The following is a 24,169-nucleotide window of genomic DNA, read 5'->3' on the forward strand; positions in this document are numbered from 1 at the left end:
GTACTCGCACTCCGCGTGGCGTCAGCGCTTCGGCGCTTGGTGCAGCGCTTCCGCGCTTGGGACTCGGTGCTCAGTGCTCGACACGCGCACCTCAGTGCTCGACGCTCGGGGCATCGCTGCTCGGCGCTTCGACGCTCTACGCTTGCCGATTTGACGCTCGACGCTCGCCGCTTCGACTCTCGGTGCTCTGCACTTTGACGCTACACGTTGATGCTCGACGCTCAGCACTTTGACGCTACACGCTCGACGCTCGGCGCTTCGACGCTACCTGCTCGATGCGTTGTTGCTTTGACGCTTGACGCTCGGCACTTCGATGCTAGACGCTCGATGCTCGGCACTTTGATGCTAGACGCTCGATGCTCGGCGCTTCGGCTCTCGACGCTCGACGCTTGGTGCTCTACGCACCTTCGATGTTTGTTGTGCTTCCACCGCTGCACGTCCTGTCAGCCAAAGCTGCCTGCCAGTGACCCACATGATGATTGCGTGGAATGTCTCGGACCAGAGCACGCCACATCTGCGCTGGAGGATAGGGCCTTTTGCCACCTTTGTGCTGGCTTCCAGACACGCACCCTTCGATAAAGGGCTAAGAAATCAGTGGGTGGGCACTCTCCTTCCTCGGGATCTTCCCACACCATTTCAGCCCTGCCAGGGCGGCTGCAGCTTTCCATGAGCCCGGCCTCCCAGATTACAGCTGGTCAGAGGTCCCCCACCAGACACGCTCGGGCATGCAGCCCCTCCCTTTCTAGGGTACGCCCTCGTCGGGAGTCTAGGTCGCCCTCCAGATCGCCTCGACGCAGAGGACGCTCTCGCTCCCCTCGTCGCGATAGGTGATACAGAGACAGGTCGGGGGTGGTGGAGTTAACCTCCAAGGTGTCTCAGTTCATGGAGGTTATGATGGGGCAGCAGTCCATCTGGCAAAAATGCACCAACGACATCTGGGTGCGCAAGACTATATCCACCGGGTACACCCTTCAGTTCTGGTTAAAGCCTCCCCCCTTCAGGGAGGTGGTTGTAACTGCAGTGAAGGACTTGGTTCAGTCCTCAGCTCTGAATGTGGAAATACAGGCACTGCTCAGGAAGCGTGCCGTTCAACAAGTAGACCCTGCTCTGATCGACCAGGGGTTCTATTCCAAATACTTCCTAGTGCCCAAAAAGGACAGCGGGTTCCACCCTATTTTAGATCTGCGAGTACTGAACAAATACCTAAAGCGGTTATCGTTCAGGATGCTTACGCACAGGCACATCATCCAGTCAATCCGACACGGTGACTGGTTCACCACCGTGGACCTGACAGATGCGTACTTTCATGTTCCCCTCTGCCCGGGTCACAGGAAGTATCTGCGTTTCACATTCCAGAGCAGGGTGTACGAGTTCTGTGTCCTCCCATTCGGCCTGTCACTAGCTCCTCGAACCTTTTCCAAATGCATGAATGCCATTTTTGCTCCCTTGCAGGCTCAAGGCGTCCGACTGCTGAACTATCTGGACGACTGGCTCGTCTGGACCCTGGAGGTCAGCCCACATCAATTCTCTGGAAATCAGAGCAGTGGATCTCGCCCTCTGGCACTTCTTGCTGGTGCTTCTAGACAAGCACGTGTTGGTGCGGTCAGACAACACCAAGGTTGTGGTGTATATCAACTGCCAGGGCAGCCTACGGTCCCCCCGCCTTCGCCAATGGTAGCAGGGTTGTTTGACCTCTCTGCACGCGGTTCACCTATCCAGAGGAGGCCCTCTTGCAGGGGAATGGCGTTTCCACCCTCAGGTGGTAGGGCGCGTTTGGGGATGGTTCGGCATAACGCAAGTAGATCTCTTCACTTCGCGAGAGACCACGCACTGCCCCCTATGGTTCTCGGTGAGGGACCCGGACAGTCCCCTAAGAGTCGATGCACTGGCTCATCCATGGGCGCCAGGTCTCCTGTGTGCTTTTCCACCGATTCCGATGCTCCCCGCCTTCTTAGAGAAGGTCAGGGTAGAGCAAGCGACAGTGATCCTGGTCGCTCCTCGGTGGCCTCGGAGGATATGGTTTCCGAGCCTGGTGCAGTTACTGCATGGTCAACCGCGGGAGCTTCACCTGCGAGTGGACCTATTGTCCCAGGCCGGAGGACGGCTTTGGCACCCGAACCCCAAGTTCATGCAGCTATGGGCTTGGCTCCTGAATGGGAGCACCTGTCAGCCTTAGGGCTCTCGACGGCAGTGATTTCAACCTACAGTGATTTCAAGGGCTACAGTGCCCTCTACTAGGTCGCAGGATACGTACAAGTGGCAATTGTTCCAAGATTGGTGTCTGGCGAGGGGCCATGATCCAATATCTTGTCCTATGGCAGTGATATTATAGTTTCTACAGAAACTGTTAGATCAAGGGAAATCTCTCTCTACACTTAAAATGTATTTAGCCACCATATCAGCTTGCCATATACACATTGACGGGTTATCACCGGGTTGCCATTTTCTGGCATCGCAGTTCCTCAAGGGCGCAAGACGCTTGCAACCTCCAAGAATGACTAGTTTACCGTATTGGAGCCTTGACGTGGATATGAAGCTCATGTCTATTAAAACTGCGTTTCTGCTGTCAGTGGTATCAGCCAAACGCGTCAGCGAGTTACATGCACTGTCAGTGCATCCATCATGTACTCGTTTCGCAGGAGACTGTTCTAAGGTCTCCATGCGCCCAAATCCAGCCTTTTTACCTAAGGTCATACCCCCGTTTCATATGAACCAGCCAGTCGAATTGATGGCGTTCCATCCTCCTCCTTTTTCTTCCTCAGAGGAAGAACGGTTTCACATGCTCTGCCCCGTGTGGGCATTGAGGTGTTATACTGACCGTACAATGACTGTGAGGCAAACAGAACAATTGTTCATATGCCATGGTTCTAAGACCTTGGGTCAGCTGTTGTTTAAACAACGCCTTTCCCATTGGATAGTGGATGCTATTAAATTAGCTTATGAATCTGCAGGCCTTCCGCCACCAGGGCAGTTGAAGACGCATTCCACTAGGGATATGGCGACATCCTGGGCCCTCTTTAAGAACATAAGAACATAAAAACATAAGAAAGTTTACAAACGAGAGGAAGCCATTCGGCCCATCTTGCTCGTTTGGTTGTTAGTAGCTTATTGATCCCAGAATCTCATCAAGCAGCTTCTTGAAGGGTCCCAGGGTGTCAGCTTCAACAAAATTACTGGGGAGTTGATTCCAGACCCTCACAATTCTCTGTGTAAAAAAGTGCCTCCTATTTTCTGTTTAGAGGGGTGCCGGTGTCTAACATTTGTGCGGCAGCCAGTTGGGCTACATCGTATACTTTTATGAGGTTTTACTGATTAAACGTACTGGATTCCTCTGCTCCACTATTTGGAGCATCTGTACTACACTCTATAGCACCTCAGGATGCCAATATGGTGTTTACTACTCCACCTTAGGACAGGTGTTATTGCAAGCATAGACGCTGAGGTGCAGCTCCGCATATGCCTAGATGTATTTCCTACGCAGTTGCGTTATGACGTAAGTCTGTCCTACTGCCGAGAATCCTCCCTCGCGACGGCTTGGGTACACTGTTCTCATACCTTGATGATTATTTTCGAATTGAAAGGGAACGATAGGTTGCGGATGCAACCCCGGTTCCCTGAAAGAGAATATAACCATCAAGCCGCGAGGTCGCTCCGGAAGCCTTCACGGCCTGAAGAGCAAAAGAGGAAGAGAGTCTCCGTGCGCTGCGTATAGTAAGCTCCCAGGGGGGTGGGCTTACACGTCAGCTCGCGCAAAGGCCTATTGGCAGCTTTGCTATAAAGCTCAACCAATCCCTACTGCCTGACAGCAATGTCCCATACCTTGATGGTTATTTTCTCTTTCAGGGAACTGGGGTTGCATCCGCAACCTATTGTTTTATCTGCCTTATTTCCTCTGATGTTGCATTCCAGTAGTCTCTGTCATTCTTCTACAAAGTTTAATAAGTTGAACATGAAATCCATTAAATGCGCCATATAACACCTTAAAAGCTGCATTGCTCAACAGGGATTTACAGAAATAATAACATTAACACTTATAACATTATAACCACATAATCTAAAACATTATTATAAATCATCAAGAAATCAAAGCATATTGAGGACACTGAGGCAAGGATTTAAAGCGGTGAACCAACAGTAACAAGAACTCTACACCAATCTGCAGAGCATTCTCAATGCCCTCCAGAGGTTAAATATTTATGTCCCCTCTTCCCTGCTCTGCCATCTCAGTTCATGCTGGGAAGTCCTGAAATTCACAGTTTTCCTGTCAGTGCAGGACTGCTAGTTGTCCTGGTTTTCAGTGGCTGGTGTTCTGTGTCATATCCTAGTCAGACTGCTGGTCACTGGTTATATACATATACAGGTTTATTAAAAATCACAGTAATAGGGTTTATTAAAAAATGAACATGTTGGCGAAAGATGTATAGAATGATTTGACATTGTGCTATGCTGTTGACATTTCAGTCCTTCTTGATGGGCTTCTGGTAAATTACTGACTAGAGAGATCATGTTCTGGCTTTCGTCTTTCCTTCAAAGTGAGAGGATAGTAATATTTCACCTGAAAAATATTTTGTTGTGTGGTGCATGTGCGCTAATGTTAAACATTATTTTAATATGGAATTCACCAGATGAACCCTGGAGACTTATATGGTGGCCTTGGGAAGGCATTGGACTTTATAAAAGCTTACTGCTAAATATTTGCCCTTATTGGTTCAAGAACTGCTATTAGAACATGAATGCTCCCATTCTAAAGCATTATTTTTGTGAAAAAAAGAACAGAAAAAGAGAAGGAAAAAGCAATAAAAGCAGAAATAGTTCAACCTTGTTTGAAAAAAAAAAAACCTTGTAACTTAATCAGAGTTATGGGAAAAAAAAATTAATAAAATGATTAGGATATGAGATCAGACAGCTGCTGACCTGCAATATAAACAGACCACCAACAAGCTCAATCGCAAAGGTTGAAGGCAGCATTCAGCCTGCCATCTGCGTTCCTTTATTAGAAAGTATTACAACTCAGCTCCAGTGAGCAGCGATAGAGTGCCAGCCAGTTTATTGATGTTATTTGACTTGATTTGGGGAATGACAGAGTAAAGCAGGTTTGGAGGAGTTGTAATATTGAAAGTATAATCATAAGACATGTGGCAGAGCATTATGTGTTCACAATAATACAGCAGTATACTCCCAATGTGACTGACACATGCAGTAATTGGCTGGTGTGCTAGACTGTCAGAGGCACAGTTGTTTTTAAATTAAGGCAATTCTAGAATGACAGTTTTTGACAGGCTAGAAATCAGTCCACAGTCATGTAATAAATAGCCCTGTATAAAATCTAAGATAGCCAGATACTGTGGCTCTTATTATGATGCTCTTACTTCTAAATCCTTTGCAAAAGTGTCAACCATACCATCACCTCGACCATGGACCACTATCTCTATGAGGCATACTTATTCTTATTCTTTTAATGTTATAACTTTCTTATTTTTTCCCATTTCCAAGGTAACATGATCTAAAGATGTCCCCACTGATGCTGGCAGAGTCTTCCCTCTTGTTAAAAAACTTCCTTTAAACCCCAACAGCATTGAAACTCTTGAGAGAAACAAAAAAAACCAAAGCTCTTACCTTGTAATCAACATGAAGAACACCAGGTGCAGCAGAAATGTGTCCAGCATTCTCCAGATGCTGGTATTCCACATCCTTGTGCAAATCGCACTGCCGACATCCAGCTACAACACAGGCAGCAAGCGGGAGATCACCGTGGAAGGTGATTTGATGATCGGAGGACTGTTCCCCGTTCACGAGAAAGGCGAGGGGACGGAGGACTGCGGAAAGATTAACGAGCAACGAGGGATTCAGAGATTAGAGGCCATGCTCCTAGCTTTGGATGAGATCAACAAAGATGAAAAACTCCTGCCAGGCCTCAAGCTTGGAGCTCACATCCTCGACACCTGCTCCAAGGACACATATGCCCTGGAACAGTCCCTGGAGTTTGTACGGGCCTCCATGACCAAGGTGGACGAGACAGAGTATATCTGTCCTGACGGATCCTATGCTATCCATGATGACTTTCCCTTGGCCATCTCGGGTGTCATTGGTGGTTCTTACAGTGACGTCTCCATTCAGGTAATTACTACAGAGCTTTTTAATGTATTATTTTTTATAAATAAATACAACAGGCATGCTCACTCTGAATGCTACCTTGTAAACTATAGTACATATAATTAATAAAGAATATGATAATTGTGTCTTTCTAATGTTCACACAGGGTTTTATCTAATAGTTGATCAGTTTTTTTTAAGTCAATAAACCTCATCTAATATCTAACAGAATGCCATATGGAACGTTTTGAGAGTGGGTTGTAATCCTTTAAGGTAAGCAGCATGATCTGTGCTACAAAGTGACAGCTTTGAAGCCCATGACGATTGCAATGTGGAAGATAATATGAAAGAATATCAAGTGACGGTGGAAACTGATGAAACTAGAAAACATTTTGAAAAACAAAACACTTGCTTATAATTAAAAATACAGTTTTCTAATTGGTTCTGTATGGCTCATTATATGGTTGTCTCCACATCAATTTGCAGCTAATCAAACACTCGAAATCCAGCTACTGTACCTAGCCTGTAAATGCCAAAACTTACTGACACTCACTATAAAACACATAGGCCATGGGTACAGATCATTATGCACTAATATAAAACATATTAATTTTTTTCAAGCATGGATTAACCATTTGGTTTAAACTACACACAACAACAAAACATACTGCTGCAGTGCTCTTCTTGATATGAATTGCCTATATCTAGCCTTGAGTTTAATTAAGTCGTACAATCCTAATTTTGAATAACTGTTCAGTTATTGACCATTCTCTTGAACCCACTGAGGCAAGTCTCCTTAGTTTCTGGTGATAATGTGCCCCCAACGAAAGATTTGGAAACAACAGTGACCCACTAAGGAGCCAAACAGAGAATCTGCGATATACCAAACAACTACGGTTAAAATCAATCCTATTTGTATCAGCAGAGAAGATAGGAAGACTCGTGGCTAAAAGCACTTTCTCAGTAAGGTAATGTCACTTACCTTTTGTGTTCAGATGGTGTAAATGCACTATTTTTTAGCGTTCAATGTTTCGCTCAAAGGAAAAGTCAGAATTTGAACTGGTTTAAAAGTGTTTAATCTTCTTTGGAGCACAGTTTATTTCTCGTTTCAGTTTGACGTATGGTTTTATTATCTTGCACCCACCGAGTAGCTTAAGGGGTTAGCTTTGGGAGATCATGTCTTCCACTTAGATCTCAGGTGTACTCATCCAAGAAATACATCTTATTATGAGAGTACCTTTAAAGCCAAACTGTCTAACTGTCCAAAAGCATGTCACCCAGGAGTGCCTATGCTGTTAAAATGTACTTAAGCAGGATATAGGCCTTGTCCTCTAATACTAGCACTGGGTACTACTATTAACGTCTTGATATTGTTATGCACTGAATATTTGTCTTGGCTAGACTGAAGTACAGGTCAACAATATCGGTAGCACTTTATATTGCATGGCATAAATTAATATAAAATAGATATGTAATTGCTTATTAAATTGATGTTAAATTAATATTTAATAGATATGCAATTGATATTAATGCACATTCAATTATTTATTGTTACTTTCCATTAACATTTAAGTCAGACCAACTGTATTTTCAATTAAAAAACAATGGAAAATTATTACATATTTTCAAGGGTAACAAAACGTAATATAAATGGACGTGATATGCAATTACATATTCAATCGACATTTGGTTAACATTTAGCAAGAAACCAGCTATTGCATAGTTATTAAATATTAATTTAACATTAATTTAATATGCAATTACATATCTATTTAGTATTAGTTTATGCCACGAAATATAAAGCGTTACAAACATATCTTAACTGTGTCTTGTCCCTTGTTAATTCCACTAATTCCGTTAATTAGAAAGAAATAATATAAATCATTATTAACTCTTGTCTGGTTATTTAGTTGTAGCTAATTTATCCTGCTACCACACTACACATTCACTTCATGCACAACAGATATTAGGGGACTGATCCAATTAGGAGAAGAAGGGGGTATAATTCCTTCTGCGCAGGAAGTGGATTTATAGTGTGGTCGTCACACAGGTCAAAGTGAAATAAAGTGTGAAACATTTTTAAATGTGCAGCGTTGGCAAGTGCCTTTTGTGAAAATGCCATCTCTTTTCATTATTATTCGAAGAAAGGCCCCCAGTGACCCTTGCCGCCTTAAACTTCTTTGTACTTGTTCACACTGCAGCTTTATCTGGGGATTAGTAAGGCTGGTGATATCAATAGCTTTTAATAATTATTCCAGCAGGCTCAGTGGTAAAGCCAGAGGAGCACATCAGTGAGGATAGAGTTTTTTCAGAAGACTGCTTTCCACTGTTTTTTTAATTGCCTATTAAAAAATGCATTATTATTAAAAAGCTGTCAGTTATGCAAACAGCATTTTTTTTTTTTTTTTGGAACATGGTGTTTGGCTGTTTAAGGACATGGAAAACAATGAATCAGCAATAATAACGTTGGTAGTCTTTGAAAGTCATTTTTCCTACCGTTCACGTGAAAAAAGTGTCTTTTTTCACTGTTCCCCCATTTCCGCCAGTCTTTTTGGTTTGAAATGTTTTGTCGATTTCATCATAAGATCCGTTTTTCTAGCCTTACTATTTTAGTTACACGGTTCTTCGATAAAGTAAAGCATGGTTTAATAGACCCACGTGAATAATGCACTCAATTTAAATATTTAGCAATCACGGTTTGGGGAAGACTTTCCCTTTAACATTCTTATAACCACATGGTGGTATTGTTTTTATTTCGAAATGTAAATTTAAACAATACACATTAGCTGTAATTGTGTTTTTGTTATACAGTGACCCATATTATAGCTATTTAAAAATCATTCTGAAAAACATTTCAAAGGACATGGTTTTGGGATCACAAGTGTAATACGTATTTTATAGACAAAAATCTTAGATCTAAGCTATAAAGCATTTCAGATCCAGAAAAATCATACTTCATAATTCATAAAGAAAAATGATTACATGCTTTTTTGATTTATTAATATTATGTTCATAAACATTTTATACGTTTATGGTTTACCCCTATGAATTGTATTTCAGCAATTCAGCAATTAATGATTTACTGAAAAAAAAAAAGAATTATGTTATAAATAATTGAGCTAATGCAATTAAAGAATGGTCATACCCCCGTGTCTGTTTTATATAATTGGTATGAAATGGTAAATTGGCACAGTCTAAAAACCAAGCACCAGGTATTTCATTAAAAAATATTGTACTTTAATTATAATGTTAAACTACATTTTAATTAAAGCCTTACACCCAATTCAACACTCTTCCATACTCACAGTTTATGAATATGGAATCATGAGGCTTGGTGACACATTTTATTAATACACTAGACTTTAATTTCAGGAAGCTGGGTATGAATGAGTTTAAAATCAGTGTTAAGAGTACAACCCACTCTAATCATAATTAGGACTCTGATGTCCTTTCCTACCACCTGTATAGAAAAGCGATTGAAATGTTCCTGGCAGTAGTTGATGTCTTGGCATGCAGAGTTCTACTACATCGGCCAGCACATCCATTACAAAAGTTATGAATAGAAGCACGGAAATGGTTTATAAGACTTACACAAAGTGTGCGCAGGAAACTTAACCCTTAACATTGGGGTAAAGACCTAGCTGCTGTTATCTTGGGGCGATCTAGTTTGCAATGAACAATCTTTTTTTGGAGTCTATAATAAAAAAGAGTCTATAATGATCTTTTTATGGTTTTTAGTAATAAATAATACCTCCGATTTGAGAAGGTGTTTATCTTTGTAATAATGTTGAACACAGACCCAAACAGCTAAGTCTTATAATTTTTTCTTTTGCGCACAATCCTTTACGTCTTCTTAAGTTGCACAGTGCAGACACTATATGGAAATGCAGGTTTGGGCCTGCCGATCGAAGCAGTAAGAGGTGTGGGAAAGATAGCTGTGTGTCACAGAGGTTCAGAATCCCTTTACAATGCAAATAGGGTTCGACGTGACTGAAAAAGTCCACAGCAGTTTAGAAAAAAAAGAGCTGAATGAAATGAAGCCTTGTGGGGTTTGAACACACTTCACAGGAAGTAGGAAGAGACTCTCTTGAGCATACTTCAAAAATATGCTGCTTATTATGCAGTATTTAAACTCCTTCTGAACTTGTTATTATAAGCTGAAAGTTTTAGCACATTACCAACAACATGCTGCTGTTGCTAATTAATGAAGCAGAATGTCACTTTAAAAAATAAATGATTCATTTAAATGCAGTTACAATATATGCAAAGATCTGCATAAGTACTGCCTGCCTGTCAATAAGACGGTCCACTTTCTTACAATTAGATTGACTTACACTGGTCTTTCATTGTCTTTATACTGCGTATATTTCTAGTGTATGTTACAATATATTGCCCCTAAGACATTCTAAGGAATAAGCATTAGACCGATACACATACTTAACCCACTGGGACCTACCGATGGACTTTTCATGTTAAAAAAAAGCTCTGTCCTCATAGAGTTGGCATCTTAGTGACGATGTTCACATTTCTTTTTTTAATCACACAGCTTCTTGTTTGCATTGTTTTCCAGCATACAGTAGTGAGCATATTTTCACATTTGAATTCAGCACTCAGTTAAATCCATATTAGCTAAACTCAGTGTTTTTTTTTAATTCCAAATAATGTTTCCCTGTGAATTCAAAAAAAAAAAAAAAAAATATATATATATATATATATATATATATATATATATATATATATATATATATATATATATATAAGATTTCTTTAAATTTAATTGGAAATTATTATAAATGCTAATATCTGGCAGCTTTTTTAGTTCCTACTAATAATGCCTTTAAACTTCATTGAGCAATTTATTGAAGGTTGTCCTAGTTAATAATAAAAGTAGTTCATCCATAACTATAAGAAATGTGTTGCCTAGAAGTCTATAACACCATTTTAAACAATGAAACCTAAGCTAGATGATGCTTACAGAAATAGGGAAAAGTGATGTAAATAGAATACATAGCTTATTATGGTTTCTGATGAAACAGGCTGTCATCGTTTGAGATGTCTAATTTCCATAGGGTATAATGTAAAGTAAGACATTATAAAACAAACCTACTTGGTATTGAGACTTTACATTCCCAAATCCCTTTTCATCTGCACTCTGATTTTAAATTAAAAACCCAAGTCATGCATTGTGTAGGGATTCCATTATACATCTCAGGGAGTGAGTGGATTAGTACTACAGAAGGTCTATTTAAACATATCATTTAGTCAGCTATACTCTGTCCTACTTTTATTTGATTTCCATATATAAATTAGTAAACATAAATTAAACAACGTCATCTACCCCATCTACATTGTACCCCAAGACACATAAAATGGAATGATGTACATTCAACTATGCATAACCACTACAAATGTATGTGTGCGACTGTCAAGTGGGTCTTATATATTTCTTTAATGTGTGTGCTTTCACTATTGTATTTAAATAAATGTGGCTGATTGCATTTTTAAGTGTTATTTTGCTCCTCTGTTGAAATCTGGAGGCCATTGCTTATTTTGGTGGCATCTTCAATTTTTGGAAAGCTGCTGCAGAAAAGCTGAACATTTGAAGTCTTTGCTGTTAATGTAAAATTACAAGTTTACCATGTACAATCCTCAGTTTCCTCAGACTGTTACAGTATGATGGAGATCTCTTGGTTGGTTTCAAAGTGTAATTATTTGCAGATGATTGTTTACTGATTTGTTTTGATTTATACTTATATTTATAACTATTTATGTCAAATGCTTTCTATAGAAGCAGTATTCTGAATATACTAACTGTTTTATGAAAAAAATACCAATACTTTGAAGGTATTGTGTTTTGTTCAGTGTGTCCATCAAGGTTTTAGAGTGTTTCCTATTAAGGGTTATACTTCTCCGTAGGTTTGTATTGAAGCTTTTAATGGTTTCATAGTCTTGTCATGGCCAGCTAGAATTCTCCATTAAAAATCTGGACATACCAAATATATTGACAATGGTTGCAATGCAAAACAATAAAAGGAATGGCAGGTAACTTCTTCTATCTAATGTACTACCTAACCACCATTGGAACTAGGAGAAGCAGCTTTCCTATATTTCACAATCTTTCTGAAATTAATAACTTTGTATTGAATACAGCAAATTATCGTTACGCAGTTAAAGACAAGGAACAAAACAATGACAATGCTCAAAATTATAATTAGGGGTATGCACGATCCCGAGTCTAACCATACTGAAGATCTGCAAAGTATTTGAACTTAAATAAATGTGAAAGTCAGAGATCGAGGAATTTAATATAGAAAGTGGACCTCAAAAAAAGGCTTGTTGCTGGAATAATAAGTCAACATAACCATACAATTTTACAGCAGTATCTTAATACAAGTAGGGAAAGGAAATTTTTGATATAGGTTTATTTCCTAAAGCACTGTTTCATAGATAGCTTTTAGATGGTAACTTTGGAATGAAGGTACCCCTTAAAGACTAGAAATGAAAATATGAATTAAATTAAATTAAACAAAATTAATATTAATTAAAGAACTGAGGAAACATACATTGCTGCTATGATATATATAGAAAACAGAAACCCTGTAGAGATACTGACTTATAAAAGGGCTTTTCCTTGCCTCACATTTATTTTTCATTTACAGCCACCAATCCAAGGCTTTATGATTTGTAATTTTACAAACCTGTACTGTAAATATATACTGTAAAACTGGGACCCCCCCCCACCCCCACTAGTAACAAGCTCACAAATAACATTTATAATGTAAACATTTCTCTTCTTTGTTGTAATAAAATAAAAATAGAAGCATGTGAAAATAGAAATATGATCCTTTAATTGATATACACTGCTATTTGCATTATTAAACTGTACTAGGTTGTAATGTATTGAAGCAGTTTAGTATGAGAAGGGCTTTAGTATCGTGGGCTTCATATGTTTTCACATCCCATCACATTACAAATTCAGTGAGAACTGTAATTTATTTCTGGTAAAACATACATTTTCTTCCCCGTTGAAATGCCTTAATTTGCTTAATTAGATATGGCGTGTCACCATGAAAGGTGTTGCATGACTGCAGTGTTCGTCATGTAGAATTTCAATATCTCACTGGCCTGTCTGTTTCCTATCTGATTCATTATGACTCTTTTTTTCTAACAGGTCACACTGCTGACATCCAAAGACAGTGTCATACTGAGATCTAAATGTGTAGATCTGTTAATTGGAAGAAAACACGTTCTGCTTCAGGTCAAATAATTTGAAACCAAATTAAAATATCACTTGTCTTAAAATGGCATGCTGTTTGAGGTCAAAGATGGTCTCTGGTGTGAAATGAAAAGGAGAGGAAGCATTGAAACATGCATGGAAATCTGTGAGATCTGTTTCGTCATGGACGTCGGAGGTAGTGTGAAGCTTTACAGTAATGGACTTGAGAATGCAGCCAAATGTCGACACCGTTCTACTCAGTTGAAATGGGGATGACTAGCCCTTGTACTGTTGCCCTGTCGAGCTGTGATTACTGTGAAACAGCCACAGGTACCAACCACTGTAGGTTTTTTTTTACCCAACTTAGAATAGCTGATTACTATATGTTATCAGGAAAATTAAAGGTCAGTGAGCATCCTCCAATCCCACTGCCAAGCCAATTGCCTTTTTACCCCCAGGAGCTCAAGAGCGGATGCAGGCTGGATGACAAAGACTATCTCTGCAAGGGTTCACTTGAGCTTGCTGGGCACCTGTGGAGGTTGTGATTTAGCATTGATTTCAGAAATGTTTTATTAATCTAGAATTCTTGGTTTCTTATGGCATCTTTTTGATGTAGATTGACAAAGGATCAGGTTGTAAATCTGTAGCTCAATAGCATATTTAGCCTGGAGGATCAACACGGCAATCATATACATGAACTGTTGTGAAAATTGTTGCTAAAAGGGATATGACAGCATGCTGGAGTTCTGCAACTGATTGCTGCTTTTGGCACCGTGGCTAATTACGCAAAGGTAGCTGCTGGTAAAACAAGGAATGAAATCAATACATTTTGTTGTGCTCAAAGCTAATTGTACTGACAGACGTTAATGACTTTATGGAGATTACACTGTACATGCAACACAGGGTAGGCAGTCACTGTAATCTACTTTTTCCGTTTGGGTCGTGTTTAATTGACTTTCTATGTCCAGAGAAAAGAGTGCTTTAAGAGCTATCAAGTTACACTGTCAACATAACAGACCTATCAAAACCTGTTTATAGTGCCCTCTAGAGCACCTGCACTGAATTCTGTTCTCTACACCTTTCTTATATACTGTACAAGGTCAGTTTTTGCAGCTTTTTAGCTATTTTTTCATATATGTATTTTGTGGCTGTCAGTGTAAAATGCTATAGTACTTATAGCTGTCAACTTCACATGATTTTTCACGCAGCAAATAAAAATGGGTACTGTAAGCTGCTTTGTGTCAGCCACCCAATATCTATCTATCTATCTATCTATCTATCTATCTATCTATCTATCTATCTATCTATCTATCTATCTATATATATATATATATATATATATATATATATATATATATATATATATATATATATATATATTTAGTAGTTGCCAATTGATTTTACCCTGTTTTTCTCCCAGTTTGAAATGGCCAATTTAGGCGCAGCTCACCGCTACCACCCCTGAGCTGACTCGGGAGCAGTGAAGACGAACACACGCTGTCCTCCAAAATGTGTGCTATCAGTCGACCGCTTATTTTCACTATGCAAGCCTGCCATGCGGCCAACCCAGAGCTACAGTGTCATAGGACAACTCAGCTCTGGGCAGCTTACAGGCAAGCCTGCAGACACCCTGCCTGTTTACAGGGGTCACTGGTGAGTGGTGAGATGAGGACACCCTGGACGACCTAAGCCCTACCCCCCCGGTTGACACTGGGCCAATTGTTCACTTCCCCCTTGGAACTCCTGTCCATGGTCGACAGTGGAATAGCCTAGACTCAAACCAGTAACCTCCAGGCTATAGGGTGCATCCTGCACTCCACGTGGAGCGCCTTTACCGGATGTTCCACTCGGGAGCCCTGCGCCATCCAATATTAACCCTGTTTTTTTGTTGGGAAGACTGGTAACTTAATTATTTGAACTGAAATTTTAGATTGGTCTGATCGCTTCACAGGTTTTTTTTTTATGATTGCTGCACTTCTTATGCAGATGAGGTGTTGATTTCCTGAGCACTTTCATCTGTTTGTGATGTAGAATTGCCAAAATGTTTTGTTCCTCTGGTTTATCCTGTTTTTCTATTATTTTACATATTAAAAATATATGTTTTCTCTCTTAATTATGTGTTTTTTTTCCTTTATTCTTTTTATTTAAGAATAATCCAACCATGTGAGGTACAAGGTAAGGTATTTATAAAGAACATGTGTGGAAAGTAAACAAACTAGACAAATATTCTAACATTCCAAATTATTACTGCATTAATTGTTCAGTATTAAAAGCAACAACATTCCTTTTAATCAAAACCAATCATAGTATCTGTAGCGTTAATCTCAAGTGCAGACCCCTTTCCAAATAGTGACATGACTTCCATCTCTCTTTCTTTCTGTCATTGTTGGGTCAGGTGGCAAACCTTTTGAGGCTCTTTCAAATCCCCCAGATCAGCTACGCCTCCACCAGTGCCAAGTTGAGCGACAAGACACGCTATGACTACTTTGCCCGCACTGTACCACCGGATTTCTACCAGGCCAAAGCAATGGCAGAGATCTTGCGGTTCTACAACTGGACATATGTGTCCACTGTGGCTTCGGAGGGGGACTATGGCGAAACTGGCATTGAGGCCTTTGAGCAGGAGGCCCGGGCACGCCAGATATGTATTGCCACTTCCGCTAAGGTGGGTCGCTCCATGAACCGGAAGAGCTATGAGACGGTCATCAAATCCCTGCAGCAGAAGCCCAACGCCCGGGTGGTTGTCCTTTTCACCCGCAGTGAGGACGCCAGGGAGCTACTAGCAGCTGCCATGCTCATGAATGTGTCCTTCATCTGGGTGGCAAGCGATGGCTGGGGGGCGCAGGAGAGTGTGGTGAGGGGTAGCGAGCTAGTGGCGGACCGAGCCTTTACTATTGAGCTGGCTTCGTATCCCATCAAGAATTTTGCCGACTACTTTACCAGGCTGGATCCCTACAACAACACCCGAAATCCCTGGTTCAGGGAGTTCTGGGAGCACCGCTTTCAGTGCAGCCTGCAGGATCTGGCTTGCGGCCAGCGCTCACTCATGGACGGCAAGTTCGAACAGGAGTCCAAGATCATGTTTGTGGTCAACGCCATATATGCCATGGCTCACGCTCTGCACAACATGCGCCAAGCCCTCTGTCCCAACTCCACCAAGATCTGCGATGCCATGAAGCCCATAAATGGGAAAAGGTTTTACAAGGAATTTATCCTAAAAACAAAATTTGATGGTAAGTTGTGGGCTACAGAATATGAATGTGACAGTACCCTTGAACTAAATATTGCTCTTTCCAGTAATGTATTAGATCTATAATACCAGGAATTTATATTATCCACAATCTCTGTTAAGCAATCCCAGTTAAAGGGTTTATTTGACTCTTAGAGAGCCCTATTATGAGAATGGAGCCATATTAGACAAAATTGGTTGCTGTTCCAGATATTAGTACAGTAAATGCTCAGATCTTTTCAAACCCGACCAACGCTGTATGGTTTATGGGCTGAGAAAAAGGGATATTCCTGTCTGTTTGAGCCTTCAGTGGAAGATTTGACAAAACAATCCCAATGCATAGTCTCAATAGCAGAAGCATATCTCGACTGACTAACAGGAGAGAATCCTAAAACTCTTTGCTTTAAGTCATTTCTGCAGTGTGAACATTTTAAGGCACTATAGAAGGGACACAGATTAGTTTAAACCTATTTCTGAAGACAGATAACCCTGTGTGCTGAGAGGGGCTACTCTAGTGAAAGATTGTCGGGCAGATACATGCAATAATTGAATATTGTGGTTTATATTGCTTCCCCTTTAAAGTTATTAACTATGATTCCAATGGGATTTTTTTTTTTTTTTACTTTGGCCTAAGCACCACCTTGTAACACAAAACTGCTTTATCCCTTAAGTTAAAGATTAATCCTGCACACCCAAGGTGTACTCATTTATAGACCTAAGGGCAAATGGTAAAATGTACCAGTTCTATATGTTGCTCAAAATGAAAGTAAGAATTTTAATCAAGTACTTTTCCTGTGTTCTCCTGTGGGAGTAGCCTGGTAACGTCATGTGTGAGTTGTCTAATAGCAATGAAACCGGCCATTATTTCTAAATGAATACCCAGAGATGTAAATATTTCAAATGACAATGAGAGATCAAATGTAGCCCTTTTGTTCCAGAGCTACTGTTGGAGTTAAAGGAGGAAACAAAACCTCACGAGGTAGCATATATTACTGAACTTGTATTTTCAGCTACACAAAAAACAATAGCAATCCATCAGGCAATCCACAACACACTGTAGTCATATTGTGTTGTATTACAGTATAGTATGAACTGTAGAAGGTGTGGGATGTGAAACTAACTTAAAGTATGTCATGTTTTCTATAAAGCAGCACCTGTTCATTGCTGTAGTAATATGTTGTTATCTTAAATGCAAATCACTGTGCTATTGGGATTCCATTCCACCATCAGTACAATACTCTAATAGTATGCTTTGCATGTTAATGTCAAATTTATGTTAAATACAAACACATTTCAATGCTTAACTCTTTCTCTCTTAAAAGCTGTTTTCGTGCAGAGTCCCCTAAATTATGGCATAATTACACGATTCCAGACACCAGGAAATCATGCAGGCAATTCCCTCAATACTGCCCTAAATCCCCCTTGTTTTGACATCTGCCAGCATGTGCTGTGAGTATGATTCTGTCTCACTTTTTAAAGAAAAAGCTATTGCTTAACCTACTCCCCTTTTGTGTTTTCTAGCTCCTTTCCGTCCAGCAGACACTGAAAACATTGTACTCTTTGACGCCTTTGGCGACAGCATCGGCCGCTACAACATCTTCAACTTCCACAAAGTAGATGGCAAGTATGTCTACGAAAAAGTAGGCTACTGGGCGCAAGCCCTGACCCTGAACACCAGCCACATTCCCTGGGCCAGCCACACAACCCCCACCTCTCAGTGCAGTGACCCCTGCAAGAAGAATGAAGTGAAAAGCATGCAGCCAGGTGACGTCTGCTGCTGGCTCTGCATCCCTTGCCAACCCTACCAGTTCCTGGTGGATGAGTTTACATGCATGGACTGTGGCTTTGGTCGTTGGCCAACGGAAAACCTCACTAGCTGTTACGACCTACCCGAAGAGTACATTCACTTTGAAGATGCTTGGGCTATTGGCCCTGTGGCCATCTCCTGCCTGGGCTTCATATGCACCCTCTTTGTGATCGGTGTCTTCTTGAAAAACAATGACACCCCTGTCGTGAAGGCATCGGGAAGGGAGCTTTGCTATATCCTGCTGTTGGGTGTCCTGATGTGCTACAGCATGACCTTCATCTTCATCGCCAAGCCTTCATCTGTCGTCTGCACCCTCCGTCGTTTAGGCTTAGGCACTTCCTTTGCTGTGTGCTACTCAGCCCTACTTACCAAGACCAACCGGATTGCTAGAATCTTCAATGGCGTTAAAGATGGAGCACAGCGGCCCAGGTTTATCAGCCCTGCCTCTCAGGTGGTTATCTGCATGGCGCTCATCTCCTGCCAGCTCATCGTGGTCATTGTGTGGCTGCTCGTGGAGACGCCTGGCGTCCGCAAGGAGGTAGCTCCAGACAAGCGGGACGTGGTGACACTGAAATGTAACAACAAGGACACCAGCATGCTCATGTCCCTGACCTACAACATGATCCTCATCATTCTATGCACCGTCTATGCCTTCAAGACCAGGAAGTGCCCTGAAAACTTCAATGAGGCAAAGTTCATTGGCTTCACCATGTACACCACCTGCATCATCTGGCTGGCTTTCCAACCTATTTTCTATGTCACTTCAAGTGATTACAGGGTAAGTAAATGCAGAAAGCCATCATAATCTGAGACCATGACCTTATAGTGTAGTGTCTGTGTATTTTATTTTTTACACATGGTTATAGAATAAAAAAGCGCAAATGGTGCATTTTTGTTTTTGAAAAGCTGATTGCAGAGAATATCTGAATATCTGAGATCAGATGCTCAATGTTTTTTTTTACTATTTTTTATGAAAGGAAAAAAAACACCAATTACAATAAAAAAATGTATATTAAACAATTCAAGGCTCCTTACAAGCTTCCAAACGAAGCACTTGCGCTGTTGTTTTTCTGATGTGTTACTTTACAGTTTGTGTACTTCCTTTCTGAAAAAAAAAACATAATAGCTTGATGTTAGCATAGCTCGATGGTAGACGTATTTTTTTTTTTTCATAGAAACAGTTTGCAAAGTCAGTTCAAGATTGAACTTGTGATTCGCTAGGGTGTTGTCGTAAATGAAGGATTAGAAATTTTGAGCCAAACCCCAAGGGTCAAGATTGTAGCTTGCAATCAGTTGCAGTTTTCAGCTCATCTTAGTCAAAGGTCTCCTTGTAAGACTAAGTGAAAAGTCAAAACTCAGTAGAAATTTGCCCCAGCAAAGATGGAATTTGAACCTAGCCCAGAGACTCACAAACCACAAGGGACAGGGCTTAGACAGAGATTGGGTCAGGGTGACTCTTATCAGGGAAAGGGAAGCTCAAATGATGGAGTACAGTATTGCACAGCCCCTCCGGGTGAATAAAAATGTTTTTTAATACTAATTTAAATTATAAATACAATTATGCATATGTATTTATTGTATGCAGTTGTACAGTGGGATGCCTGATAACTATACTAATTGGGACCAACCATGTTGCGTTTGTGAAAACATGTTACCCTCTTAAATACGCTCAGCACTTAGCTGAAGACCCTAAATATTAAAAAAAAAAAAAAAGTAATATGTTTTACAGAACAAAAAAATTAAATATTTTGTTTTGCCCCTTGCGTGTTGCATGTTACATGTTACATGTTTTTAATAACGATTTTTGTGAACCAGTTTGTGCTTTCTTGTAATTTATGTAAATGAAGGTGATTTTTAATGAATATTAACAGCCTGGCTTTTCTGCAAGTAATTTTCATACATCTACTCACATCTCTGGTTAAAAGAAAACAAAAAGAAACAGGAAAAAGGTGACATTCCGAAATCTGAAAATTAGGGATGGGAATTTTGAAGCTTCCTATTTGAACACACAGGGACCAACATTTTTGTTTATTCGAACACCTGAAATAAAGATTAAAGGCCAGTACGTATGTGTACTACAGCAGACAGCATAAAGTTTGAGCCAGTAAAGTTTACTCTCCAGAGGAGCCAGCCGGGTTCATTTAGAGAACAAGCAATATCCAAGACGAGATTTCTTTGTTTACTTGGTTTATTCAGGCAACCTGTAAATAATTCAAAACAAGGAACATACTGGTTGTACTTTTAACGGTGAGTGCAAATGTTACTCCATCCATTCACAGAAACAAGTCAAAATAGATGTTTTACATTGTACTGCATTCCAGAGTTAAATTCCACAGTGGATTTATGTCAGATGTGAACCCGCCAAATGTTTATTGCCTTCTTATAGTGAATAATTACATTTTACATAATGGTACCAATGGAGAAATTCAACAAATACAACACCACTATAGGTTTTAAATCCTGTTCAGGATTTAAAGCCAGCCATGGCATTTTGTGACACCTCCAGAGATAGATGAGAATCAGGTTTTAATTTGATCTTCTTGAATTACTTGCTGAAGGGTTGATTAAGGGTCTTAGTTCAGACAGCACAGTTAAGTGCTCAGCAAACTAATAAACCTGTCAGTGATCACTTGTACTGTAGTATAATGTTATCACAGTATGCCTCGATTGCCTTTGTGTTTGTTCATACTGATGTTAGACATGTTGGTGCTATTGTGCTTTGTTTACTGTTTACTGCTTGTTAGTACTGATTGTCTAGTTAATATTATTGTGTTCTCAATAGTGTTGCACTTACTGAGGAATATAGGGTCTCATTCAAAATGTTGATTGTCTGATGATTGAATCTCTTATCGCCTCTGTCTGTCAACCTTATGAACACGATAACTGCCTTGAATGGTCACCCATTTACTTCAAACATTGATTTAAAACTAACAAATTATTAGCTAACTGGATACAAGGTGTTTTACTGTTTGAAAGGTTTAACAATATGAAGAGAGTTGATAAATGGCAGTAGGTATCACTTAGAGGCCTTCTCTATCTCCACCCGATTTTAATACATTCTTTTCCTTTCCCTCACCCTGCAGGTTCAGACCACCACCATGTGTATCTCGGTCAGTCTGAGCGGTACGGTGGTTTTGGGGTGCATGTTTGCTCCGAAGACGCATGTCATCCTGTTTCAGCCCCAGAAGAACGTTGCAAGTCATCGTGTAGCAGTAAACCGATTTAGTGTAACCGGCCCTGGCTCCAGCTATTCTCACGGTTAGCCAAGAATGTGCATCTTTATTCCCTGAGCAAAGGAAAAACAAACAATTTCACTGGTACTTCCAAACTGGCTAAATTTATCCAGAGTTGAAAAAAAAATAATCTATGATTGAAAAATGAACCCCATCATTTCTTTAAATTAGTTCAGAGATTGAGGAGATTATAAAGCAATTGACCTGTGCGATGATGCCTGTGTTTTTAATAAGATGTTATTGAAGTGATCACTATTTATGTCCAAAAACGACTTTGTGAGCTAATAAATTCTGAGCCAACACAAATGATAACTTAATTTAACCAAAGGCAGCAAAACTACTGTATTAAACTACTGTCTTGATTGATATTTGACCTTTCTATTTCAAGACAAATGCTCCCCTCTCATCATTGTAGGTGTTTTTAAATTTCAATCATTCACTTTTAATTCATTCAGTGTTGGCAGGTAATTTTCTTCAAATTACATTTTTGTGAAGCAGTGGTATAATTAAGTTCATCACTCATCTTTGGTTTGCTCCATTGTCCGATGGAACCCAAGTGACATCAAAAAATCTCTAAAAAACCTGGAACAATATTTCTTAAACAGGTGTTTGTACTCGCCCTGTTGTAGCTCACTCAGAGAACATTTACAGTTAGCTGCCTTTGCTCCCAGGTTTCTGTTAAGTTCGTACAAGATTAGTTCCCAAAACTCACTCATCATTGTATATTTCATGAAAATGGAATGGATGTCTGCCTTTAAGCTTTAATTGGTAAAACGAAAGTGTCTTACAATTTTTTTTTATTCTGCATGTTGAAAATAACAATGCATTAGTTCATATATATGGATAATTGAACCCATTGAATGAAAAATGCTACAGATCCCAAGTTTGGGTCAGAATCAAGTAACACAGTTTTGTTTTTCTTTGTTTTTAAGCTTCAGCCTCCAACTTTGTGCCGACAGTCTGCAATGGTCGGGAGGTGGTAGACTCTACAACCTCATCCTTGTGAAGACTATTAGAGACTTTCCGTCCAAAAAAACATAAAACACACCAGTAAAAAAAAAAAAAAAAAAAAAAAGATATTGAAAAGTTTGTGTGGGCTGCCATTTGTATAGGTCTGACCCATCTCGATTATTCTAGAATGTGATGTATATGCAAGATCCCAATAGTTATTTTTTTTTTTATTCGTATAACAAAAAAAAAAATAAATTCCTTTTTTTTTTTAAACAATGTTACATTTTATTTGAAAAATGAAGTAACCGATACTAGAAATGTTAAATGTATAAAACGTTTTTAATGTAGATTTTTGTGAACCAGTTTGTGCTTTCTTGTAATTTATGTAAATAAAGGTGATTTTTAATGAATATTAACAGCCTGGCTTTTCTGCAATTAATTTCACACATCTACTCACATCTCTGGTTACCATGTGCCAAAAAAAAAAAGAAACAGGAAAAAGGTGACGTCCCAAAATCTGAAAATTAGGGATGGGAATTTCGAATCTTCCTATTTGAACACACAAGGGCAAACATTTTTGTTTATTCAAACACCTGAAATAAAAATAAAAGGCAAATACATACAGTACTGTGCAAAAGTTTCAGGCAGGTGTGAAAAAATGCTGTAAAATAAGAATGCTTTCAAAAATAGACATGTTAATAGTTTATATTTATCAATTAACAAAATAAAACGCGAGTGAACACAAGAAAAATCTACATCAAATCCATATTTGGCGTGACCACCCTTTGCCTTCAAAACAGCATCAATTCTTCTAGGTACACTTGCACAAAGTCAAGGATTTTGTAGGCATATAGTCAGGTGTATGATTAAACAATTATACCAAACAGGTGCTAATGATCATCAATTCAATATGTAGGTTGAAACACAATCATTAACTGAAACAGAAACAGCTGTGTAGGAGGAAGAAAACTGGATGAGGAACAGCCAAACTCAGCTAACAAGATGAGGTTGCTGAAGACAGTTTACTGTCAAAAGTCATACACCATGGCAAGACTGCGCACAGAAACAAGACACAAGGTAGTTATACTGCATCAGCAAGGTCTCTCCCAGGCAGAAATTTCAAGGCAGACAGGGGTTTCCAGATGTGCTGTCCAAGCTCTTTTGAAGAAGCACAAAGAAACGGGCAACGTTGAGGACTGTAGACACAGTCGTCGGCTAAGGAAACTTACTGCAGCAGATGAAAGACACAACATGCTTACTTTCCTTCGCGATTGGAAGATGTCCAGCAATGCCATCAGAATTGGTAGAAAACAGTGGGACCCTGGTACACCCATCTCCTGTCTGGAGAAGTCTGGTGAGAAGTGGCCTTCATGGAAGACTTGCAGCCAAAAAGCCATACCTCCGACGTGGAAACAAGGCCAAGCGACTCAACTATGCATGAAAACACAGGAACTGGGGTGCAGAAAAATGGCAGCAGGTGCACTGGACTGATGAGTCAAAATTTGAAACATTTGGCTTTAACAGAGGCAGTTTGTTCAACAAAGGGCTGGAGAGCGGGACACGAATGAGTGTCTGCAGGCAACAGTGAAGCATGGTGGAGGTTCCTTGCAAGTCTGGGTCTGCATTTCTGCAAATGGAGTT

The 24,169-nt window shown here is 40.0% G+C and overlaps 1 protein-coding gene across 2 annotated transcripts in view; it reads left to right on the forward strand.

Annotated features, from left to right (window-relative positions):
- LOC121329286 (metabotropic glutamate receptor 2-like) overlaps positions 1-22,780 on the forward strand; it is a 43,742-nt gene extending 20,962 nt beyond the window's left edge. The window contains exons 2-6 of one of the 2 annotated variants that reach the window (XR_005951755.1): positions 5,494-6,117; positions 15,704-16,541; positions 18,059-19,122; positions 21,428-21,661; positions 22,510-22,588. Coding sequence is in view for 1 of the 2 variants with exons in the window: in XM_041274820.1 (XP_041130754.1) it covers positions 5,629-6,117; positions 15,704-16,541; positions 18,059-19,122; positions 21,428-21,602; positions 22,510-22,583 (2,640 nt within the window). In the remaining variant the exon portion in view is untranslated. Of the gene's footprint in view, positions 1-5,493; positions 6,118-15,703; positions 16,542-18,058; positions 19,123-21,427; positions 21,662-22,509 lie in introns of both variants that reach the window. The other variant, XM_041274820.1, reaches the window with a different exon arrangement.
- Positions 22,781-24,169: the final 1,389 nt, after the last annotated feature.

The sequence above is a fragment of the Polyodon spathula genome, chromosome 16 (assembly GCF_017654505.1).
Source record: "Polyodon spathula isolate WHYD16114869_AA chromosome 16, ASM1765450v1, whole genome shotgun sequence".
Lineage (NCBI taxonomy): Eukaryota > Metazoa > Chordata > Actinopteri > Acipenseriformes > Polyodontidae > Polyodon > Polyodon spathula.